The sequence below is a fragment of the Polyergus mexicanus genome, unplaced genomic scaffold (assembly GCF_030449975.1).
Source record: "Polyergus mexicanus isolate NDT 795.1 unplaced genomic scaffold, iyPolMexi1.0 SCAF_1, whole genome shotgun sequence".
Classification (NCBI taxonomy): Eukaryota; Metazoa; Arthropoda; class Insecta; order Hymenoptera; family Formicidae; genus Polyergus; species Polyergus mexicanus.
Window position 1 is genome coordinate 8,021,670 of NW_027223321.1, and position 9,563 is coordinate 8,031,232.

At 48.6% G+C, this 9,563-nt stretch overlaps 3 protein-coding genes across 3 annotated transcripts; all 3 read left to right on the forward strand.

Moving 5' to 3' along the window:
* Nucleotides 1-533: 533 nt before the first annotated feature.
* Nucleotides 534-1,722, forward strand: LOC138937364 (uncharacterized). The gene is made up of 3 exons (XM_070303564.1): nucleotides 534-869; nucleotides 1,104-1,486; nucleotides 1,587-1,722. The coding sequence occupies exons 1-3, from the start codon at nucleotides 534-536 to the stop codon at nucleotides 1,720-1,722; spliced, it is 855 nt and encodes a 284-aa protein (XP_070159665.1).
* A 4,276-nt stretch (nucleotides 1,723-5,998) lies between these two features.
* Nucleotides 5,999-6,901, forward strand: LOC138937370 (uncharacterized). The gene has a single exon (XM_070303578.1). The coding sequence runs from the start codon at nucleotides 5,999-6,001 to the stop codon at nucleotides 6,899-6,901; it is 903 nt and encodes a 300-aa protein (XP_070159679.1).
* Nucleotides 6,902-7,018: 117 nt separating this feature from the next.
* Nucleotides 7,019-9,149, forward strand: LOC138937376 (uncharacterized). Its single transcript, XM_070303588.1, has 3 exons — nucleotides 7,019-7,427; nucleotides 7,696-8,021; nucleotides 8,487-9,149. The coding sequence occupies exons 1-3, from the start codon at nucleotides 7,019-7,021 to the stop codon at nucleotides 9,147-9,149; spliced, it is 1,398 nt and encodes a 465-aa protein (XP_070159689.1).
* The last annotated feature ends 414 nt before the right edge of the window (nucleotides 9,150-9,563 follow it).

Consider the following 9,563-nt stretch of genomic DNA (forward strand, 5'->3'; position numbering starts at 1 on the left):
CGATGAATAGCGAGATCAAGTGCGCTTTCAGAGTAAACTTTAACAAACCCAAGAACATTGGATCGCTGCTGGGATTCTCGTCGAAGCGTATATTGTTGCCGGGGCAATGGCACCAATCGGACATACCGATTAATATCATCAATGTAAACATTATCCGCGTAGAGTGTAACGTGACCGCTGGATATAAGATATCGGAAACGCCGGCGCAGATCATTTACCTGCCGATCATCACACGGAGCATTACGGATCTAACGATACGCGTTGCGGATCAAGACGGACGATTGCTCGATTTTCGAGGAGAAGAGATCACTATCAGATTGCACGTACGACGGCGACAAAGTTAGCGCGCGATACATGAGATGCTCGTGTTGAGCAGAGCGAAAGACGCGAGAGATAACGCGACAACAACAACAACAACGTCAACATTAGCTAATATTCGATTATTCGGTTGCGCCAAGAAAAAGAAACTCAACGCGTCAAACGTTGAATTTTTGCAATCTTTGGGATTCGCGGTGCGAAATATCTGAGAAAACATGACCGATATCCTTAACATCGAAGGCGAGCCGGTCTTTGACGATCGTATCGTCAAGATCGAGACTCACACGTACAACCCTTACGCCAATACGACGTTTGAGCACAGCGATGAGATACGAATACCCATACAACAACAGGATCTGTATACGTTGCCGTATGAAAGTTTTCTATACATCGAGGGAAAACTAAAGATAAACAAACCAGCTGAAGGGTTTGATGTTGTACTGGGAAATAATTGCGTCGCGTTCATGTTCGATGAGATTCGATACGAACTCGACGGTGTGGAGATTGATCGTAGCAGAAATGTGGGAATAACCAGCACACTCAAGAATTATGTAACGATATCATCATAGAACCGTGATTATGAGAAACGACGGCTGGTATTCGCCTACTAACACGAATGGATACTTTAATTTTTGCGTACCGCTCTACATGTTATTGGGATTTTGCGAGGATTACAGGCGCGTGGTGATTAACGCTCGTCACGAATTGATCTTAATACGATCGCGCAACGACAACAATTGCCTGATTGGAAATTTGGTGTTGGAGTTGTGATCGACATATTCAAGATACAATGGCGAATGCCGCACGTCGTATTGAACGAGATTAACAAATTATCGATGCTGCGCGCCTTGGAAAGCGGACAATACGTCAGTATGGGTTTCCGCTCGTGGGATCTGTACGAATTTCCGCTATTGCAGCGTACAACCAAACATTCGTGGCCCATTAAGACCGCGATTCAGCTGGAGAAGCCGCGATACGTTATTTTCGTTCTGCAGACAGGTCGGAAGAACGTCATGTCCGAGAATACGAGTCGATTCGACGACTGCAAATTGATCAACGTGAAACTCTATCTGAACTCGGAATGTTATCCGTACGACGATATGAATCTGGATTTCGATAAAAACAGCTGGTCGATTTTGTACGACACGTATCAACGTTTCTGCAAAAAGTATACGAGTATCTCGAGCCGAGTCTCACCGTCACGCAATTTTACGTAACGGTCCATTCGTGATCATCGATTGCTCTCGACAAAACGAATTGGTCAAAAGCGCAACCGTGGATGTGAGATTGGAATTCGAGTGTAAGGAGAACGTGCCGCCGAATACCACAGCGTACTGCCTCATCATACACGATCGCGTGATTCAGTACAACCCGTTGACCAATGTTGTGCGCAAAATCACCTAAGTATGGGGGGAATAAGACGATATAAAATCTATAATACATCAGGATCAATCGCAGTCTTGTTCTCGACGTGCTGATATAAAAAGAAAAACGTTATGTCCGTACCAACGTTCGTCGACCTACAAGGATTCTTCGTCGGGATGAAATTTGTCGTAAAGGAGGTGGCGGTGCTGAGAAAGGGGACCGTTCTGGCGCATTACATTTTTACATACCCCCTACCATGGAATCTCCTCACAAAATCCGACAAATCCTGCGCTTCCTGGCTGATCGCGAATCACCATAGATTACGATGGGAAAACGGAAACGTGCCGTACAGCATGGCTAAACGCTTGATTACATCAGCCGTGCTTGGAACAGAAGAGGATGACGAGACGTCGACTCTCGTGTACGTCAAGGGATACCAGAAACGGGAATGGCTTGTGGATTTGCTTGAGAATCTTGCGAGAGAAAATTTAATCATCGAGACTTTGGATGCTGATTACGAAGATATTGAATCTTTAAATAATCTAGATGTTACTAATACTATACGATGCGGAAAACATGTTAAGAATTGCGCATTACAGAATGTATTAAAAATATTTAACTGGTGGTCGCACCACCAAAAAAAATTGCAATATTTTTATAAATAAAATGTGTAAACGTATTTAATGTTTTTTATTTCTTATTCTCCCCACTCCTTTCCTCGCGAGTCGTTTCTAAGAATTCCTTTTAACGTTGGCCGTTTCCCTTTCTCCTAAATTTTCAGAGCCATAATTTCCCATCGCATCATACGTTGACCGTTTCCCCTTCTCCTTTTTCAGAGCAATAATATCCCATCGCATCATACGTTAACCGTTTCCCCTTTTCTTAAATTTTCAGAGCATTGATCTCCCACCACATCATACTTTTGAAAAATAAGCGTCACATACATTCGATTAATTTTTTATACGATCAGTGTCGCGTCAACTGCTAGTACCAACGGTTCATTTCTCATAACCGAGAGACAAAATGTACTCCGTTGAAGGAAGCACCAGCAACGGTTGCAAACGCGCGAATTACTACGCTCCACGAGACGAAATTAAACCGTGCAAGAAACCACGAGATGAAATTAAGCCGTACAAGAAACCACTTGATTTGTAAGTATCACAAATGTTTTGTATATATTTTTCATATATTTTTCATATATGTTTTTTTTCTATGCTATTTCATATTTTTTGTATTTTTCAGATGCGATAAACCACGTATTTTGGTACGCAGATTTGCTTTGACGCGCACTGCTTATAAATACTTAGATATTGGAATCAGCGTTGGAATAACATTTTACGTGGAACTGCATCTGGGCGATAACCGAGGCAACCGAATCGTATTATCTATTGACACACGGGAATCGCTACTGCTGAAACGAGCGGACGTTGAACAACTTGTACAGACGCCTAATCATGCACCGATATGGATTAACGATTTAACAATTGAGATTGTTAAAATAAGTGATGCGAGTGTTGTCAAACTTACGTTGCGCGATTCTTGCTTGTACATGAAACCGTCAACTATATTTTTCTTATTCGAACTCGAACACTGTGTTAATCACGAATATTTGAAGCTGTGCGAGAATCTAGAAGCTGTAAATGAGAGTTTCGATCAATTTGTTCGGAGTTTGCAAAGTAATATGTTTGGCGCTGAGAGAGATTCTGCGGTCAAAATCTTGCGCGAAGTCTATAATAAAACATCTATCATAGATTGCGAACTATTAGCTTATGCTGTGAATGAAATTTTGTCTGAAACCTTGAGATGGGGTGATGTATGGTAATATAAATAAATAAATAAATGTGTTAAAAAATGAAAAAAATGATTATGTATTTGTTTAGAAAATATTGCGACTTTTGCGCAATCTCATCACCATCATCTCACTCACTCTAGTCCTTCTCTTTAGTGTTCTTTTTCTCTTCCTTTCCTCTCTCATACGCGACCTCAACCCAATCCCGATGCCGGTCTTATCAATCCAATCAGCATCGCACCACGCTATCAGCCAATCATAATCAAGCTCTCAGGAGCTTTTCCGCGCTCCTGCGTCGATATCGACCCTTCCGGTGATCCTCGATCATTCCTCGAGTAACGGTCTTTCATAGCGCACGCTGTCTTTGGAAAAATCGACAAAGCTCTCGGAATTTGGTTTGCTATTCGGATCGGATCTAGAAATCAATCTCACGGTGTTCTCAAGAATCTCAGTGAACGTAAGGACATTATCCACCGGCAGTCAATCATCGAATTGAGTGTAAGTGTGAATATTCGCGAGGTGCGGCTCGGACTAACGTACGTTTGCGTGGACTCTAAGCTTTCTTCCCGACACCCCCCGAAACCAGAGACTCCTCTGGTACTTCATCAAACATTTTTGGTCCTTCGAGCCGGATCGGTGGGTGCGGTAACAAACATATCGGTGTGCGGGCTTAGAAATTCAGTTGTGTGCTTTCCACGTGCTAACGGCGAAAGTTCGAGAACGATCCGTGTCGTGCTTTCTCTCTCGCTCTGACTTCCGTCGGGCTCGGTTGCTCGTGCGTGTTCGGCGACGCTCGGGCGGACTCGGGCGTTCGGTAACGGATCTCTGCGACACGTGCTCAGGCTCACGCTCTCGGCGGCCATCTTGTGAGCCTCGTGCGCGCGATACGGACGGCTCATCGCACACTCTCTCCTCAGTGAATCTGAAAGAACATATCTGTGCACGGACGTAGAAATTCGAGTGTGTGCTTTCCAAGTGCTACCGGCGAAAGCTCGAGAACGATCCTCGGCGCGTTCTCTCTCTCGCTCTCAGACTTCCGGCGCGCCCGCCGGTTCGTGCGTGTTCGGCGACGCTCGGACGGATTCGGGCGCTCGACAACGGATCTCCGCGACGCGACTAGGCTCTCTCTCGCTCCTGTAGCCACGCGGTGCTTTTGACCACATTCCCCGGCTGGAACGCTCTCTCCCCGGCCATCTTGTGAGTCTCGTACGCGGTATACGGACCTCTCCTTCTCACCCTCGGAGACGCACTGCTCATCGGACACTCTCTCTTCAGTGAAGTTAATCAATTAGACATCACCTGACAAAACAAGGCATTACGACACAGCAGCAAACCATCTACGGCCACCGCTCATGTGGCCATCTCACCCCCCTCTGGAAATTCGGAGACCTCTGGATGTGCACTGTGTTCTGGCCCTCATTACATTGTCTCTTGTCCTCGTTTCAGAGATATGTCTCCTCATCTGCGGCGTAACATAATAATCGACCTTCGACTCTGCTTCAATTGCTTGGGCAGGCATAACGCACTCGCCTGTCAAAACTCCAAGAGGTGCAGAGACTGCGGCAACAAGCATCATACCATGATACACATGGATGGCCAACCGCCCCCACGTCGGTCAGCTACACAAGGCAGGGTAACCTCCTCAACCGCAGCCCCACAAATGCCGGCGCTAGCCTCACCAAATGAGAGCACCACATCAGCGGCTTCGGAATGACTCACGCACGCAGTCCTCGCTCCATCTCACTCGGCAGCTCTCACTCGTCCGGCAGTCTTACTCGCTACTTGTTGCGCCATCATCCGATCACCTGGCGGCTGGCCTCACTCGGTCAGGATGCTCATCGATCTCGGATCGGAACTCACCTTTGCTTCTGGACAACTTATCAAAACCCTTCAGGTACCTCGACGGCACGCCTCTGTCCCCATCATAGGTATTGGCGGATCTCAGTCGGAGCGAACTCGGGGTGTCGTCCCCCTAACACTTCACTCAATTTACTCTTCGCAATCCATCAAGGTTACAGCTTACATCCTCAAGAATTTAACAACCTCACTCCCGTCTATAGCGACAGCAGAGCATAGTTGGCCTCACCTTCACGGGCTCCAGCTGGCGGATCCGGATTTCCTCACCTCCGGACCAATAGACTTAATCCTCGGTGCCGACTCCTATGGTCTGTTCATCCAGCCCGATATCATTAAAGGGTCGGAGGAGGATCGCCATCGCTCAACACACAATTTTTGGATGGATTGTCCTCGGTCCGACCTCTACACCATCGGCCACAGCTCATAGTTCTCATCATGTGGTGGATCATGAGCTTCACGACATGCTCACAAGGTTCTGGATTCAAGAAGAGGTTCCCTCATTCTCCGCAATTCAGCTCAACCCTGACGATGAGGAGTGCGAAACTCATTTCAAGGACACTCATTCGCGAGATAGTGCTGGGCGTTATGTCGTACGGCTCCCCCTCAAGTTCCAGACCAGCCATCTAGGGGAGACGCGAACAACTGTTCAACATTGCCTGCTAACAACGCATGCTACGGCGCCTCTCAACGTATCCGACCTACCAGAATTTGTACTCATCATTTATTCGGGAGTACGAAGAGCTACAGCACATGGTCAGGGTTTCCCCCTCCACTCCAGAAACATCACCGGTGTTCTACCCCCCTCAGCATGGAGTCCTTAAGGATGACAGTATCACCACCAAATTAAGAGTGGTATTCAATGGGTCCAGCCTCACCAGCACGGGATCTTCCCTCAACGGCATTCTGCACACGGGTGCGAACCTCCAACTAGACATCTCAGATATCTTACTCTGGGTGCGACGACACCGGTACATTTTTATCACGGATATCACCAAGATGTTCCGCCAAATTCAGGTTCATCCAGACGATTGGGATCTCCAACGGATCCTTTGGGTTGACGATCAACTCAACATCATCCCGTACCAACTCACGACGGTCACGTACGGCACACGATCAGCCCCCTTCTTGGCTGTTCGCATCCTCCTTCAACTTGTCGAAGACGAAGGTAGGAATTATCCTCTGGCGGTCCCCCCTCTCCTCAAGGGACGGTATGTGGACGACATCTGCGGTGGCGCTGACACTCTTCCTGAGCTGATCTCTATCGCTCACCAACTAGTAAACCTCTGCAAGGCGGGCGGCTTTCCTCTGACGAAGTGGCAAAGTAATCATCCGGAACTATTTCGGGCTCTCCCTAGGGACGGCGCAGCAGTAGAGCCTCACTCGTTCGCTAACACGCAGGGTAAGATTTTGGGACTCACATGGCAGCCTCACTCAGATCAGTTCGTCTTCCAGAGTAAGGCCTCCAACCGGCCCGTCATCACCAAACGGACCATACTGTCGGAAGTAGCACAACTGTTTGATCCTTTGGGATTCTTATCTCCGGTAATCATCAGGGCGAAGACTCTCTTCTAGGAACTGTGGCTGAAAAAGGTCGGCTGGGATGACTGTCTCTCGCCGCAACTTCGAGATCGGTGGACGCACTTCCGTTCAGAGCTGTCGGCCCTGACTTCCATCACGATTCCTCGGTGGATGTCTCTCACGCCGTCAGCCACGGTCGAACTTCATGGATTTTCGGATGCTTCGCAACTTGCCATGGCGGCTGCAGTTTACATCAAGGTCACCCATCACATGACAGAGCCAATCATCACACTGGTCTGCGCCAAAACCAAGGTCGCACCTCTCAAAAGGCTCACCATTCCCCGGCTGGAACTCACGGCAGCGGTTCTACTCCCTCGTCTCATCAGCTATGTTCAACGAACACTAGAACTCGCGGAGATACCAATCTACCTGTGGACGGACTCATCAGTATCGCTCACCTGGATCAACAGTCATCCTTCTCGCTGGAAGGACTTCGTTCGGAATCGAGTTGCGGCAATTCAAGAACGCGTACCTCAGGGCCATTGGCGGTTTATTCCCGGCAAGGAGAATCCAGCAGACGGTGCTTCTCGCGGTCTCTCTTCCGCGCAACTCTCTCGGCATCATCTTTGGTGGAACGGTCCCTCGTGGCTAGCACAGTCTCCTCAACATTGGCCAAGCACGGTATCACAGCTAGATTCGGCGGCGACTTGAGGAGCGGCCCGGGCTTCTTCTCACCTCCTCAACAATAAGGCAACACCACCTCTGGGAGCTTCTCTATCGTTACTCATTGCTCACACGGCTTCTTCGGATTACGGCTCACTGTCAACGGTGTTGCGCGATCCTCAAAGGCATACCACAGTCTTCTCTGGCCACACCTCTCACACCTGCAGATCTGGAAGTTTCACGACTATATTGGATTCGGTCAGTCCAATCGGCGTACTTCTCATCGGAACTGACACTTATCTCAAGCGGAGCACACTTGTCAAGGTCTCATCCTCTCGCCAAGTTTACGGCCTTCATCGATCATTCGGGCATCCTCAGAGTCGGAGGCCGACTCAAGCATTCTCAATTGGACTCTGAATGCAAGCACCCAGCCATCTTGCCACGGGATTCATATCTGTCCCGATTCATTATATCGGACGCCCATCTAAGGACTCTTCACGGCGGAACTCAGGTAACCTTGACTTATCTTCGCCAGGCTTACTGGATCGTTGGTGGCCGAGCTCCAGTAAGATCTCACATTCTCCGCTGCGTTCGGTGTGCTCGACAACGAGGCGTAAGGGCACAGCAACTCATGGGTCAACTGCCATCATCTCGCATTACGCCATCTCGTCCCTTCCTCAACACAGGGGTCGATTACGCCGACCCCCTCACTCTTAAAACTTGGCGAGGACGAGGGGCTAAGTGTCACAAGGGATGGTTAGCCATCTTTGTTTGCTTCTCAACTTCGGCGGTTCATCTGGAGACAGTGACGGACTACTCGACAGACGGATTCATCGCAGCGTATCGGCGGTTAACGGGACGGCAAGGTATCTGCCAAACTCTTTTTAGCGACTGTGGAACCAATTTTCAGGGGGCAGATACATCTCTTAAGCGGCTATTCAATGCGGGATCAAAGGAATTCTCGGAACTTGCTTAGCTACTGACCCATGACGGCACCACTTGGGTCTTCAATCCTCCAGCAGCCCCTCACTTCGGCGGTAAATGGGAGGCCGCTGTCAAATCGGTCAAGCATCATCTGCGAAGAACTATAGGCGAGACTGCCCTAACCTATGAAGAACTTACGACTCTTCTAGTTCAAATCGAGGCAGTCCTCAACTCCAGGCCATTGTGTCCACTTTCTGACGACCCAGAAGACCTGGCAGCCCTCACCCCCGGGCACTTCATCATCGGGGCAGCGCCAACTACAATTCCGGAGCCATCTCTCTCCGCAGTGCCCCTTCCAAGGTTATCTCGGTGGCAGCTCATTCAGCAACAATTCCAGCATTTCTGGTCACGTTGGTCAGCTGAATGTCTTCAACGTCAGCTAACGATATCGAAATGGCATCATCCCTCCACACAAATCAAGGTCGGCTCTCTTGTACTTCTCACGGATGAGAGATTCCCCCCATCAAAATGGCCTCTTGCTCGGGTAACACAGCTTCATCTTGGCTCGGACGGTCTCTGCAGAGTGGTCACCCTCAAGACGGCCACAACAGAACTCAAGCGATCTATCACAAAGTTGGCAGTGCTTCCGACGACACCAGATCAACCCACAGAGCAACCAGCAACGGATTCGGCCTCACCATCACCAATAGCATAATTCTTCAACGCTGTTGTAGAAGGCGGGCGGAATGTTCAAAAAATATCACGACTTTTGCACAATCTCATCACCATCATCTCACTCACTCTAGTCCTTCTCTTTAGTGTTCTTTCTCTCTTCCTTTTCTCTCTCATACGCGACCTCAACCCAATCCCGATGCCGGTCTTATCAATCCAATCAGCATCGCACCACGCTATCAGCCAATCATAATCAAGCTCTCAGGAGCTTTTCCGCGCTCCTGCGTCGATATCGACCCTTCCGGTGATCCTCGATCATTCCTCGAGTAACGGTCTTTCATAGCGCACGCTGTCTTTGGAAAAATCGACAAAGCTCTCGGAATTTGGTTTGCTATTCGGATCGGATCTAGAAATCAATCTCACGGTGTTCTCAAGAATCTCAGTGAACGTAAGGACA

Excerpts from the sequence above, each read along its gene's own strand:
- LOC138937376 (XM_070303588.1), top strand. The coding sequence starts at position 7,019 with ATGTCTCTCACGCCGTCAGCCACGGTCGAACTTCATGGATTTTCGGAT. Across the intron at positions 7,428-7,695 it reads CAAGGAGAATCCAGCAGACG|GCATACCACAGTCTTCTCTG; the intron begins GTGCTTCTCGCG and ends CGATCCTCAAAG. Across the intron at positions 8,022-8,486 it reads CTCTTCACGGCGGAACTCAG|CTACTGACCCATGACGGCAC; the intron begins GTAACCTTGACT and ends GAACTTGCTTAG.
- LOC138937370 (XM_070303578.1), top strand. The coding sequence starts at position 5,999 with ATGCTACGGCGCCTCTCAACGTATCCGACCTACCAGAATTTGTACTCA.
- LOC138937364 (XM_070303564.1), top strand. The coding sequence starts at position 534 with ATGACCGATATCCTTAACATCGAAGGCGAGCCGGTCTTTGACGATCGT. Across the intron at positions 870-1,103 it reads CCAGCACACTCAAGAATTAT|ATACAATGGCGAATGCCGCA; the intron begins GTAACGATATCA and ends GACATATTCAAG. Across the intron at positions 1,487-1,586 it reads TATCAACGTTTCTGCAAAAA|CGCAACCGTGGATGTGAGAT; the intron begins GTATACGAGTAT and ends ATTGGTCAAAAG.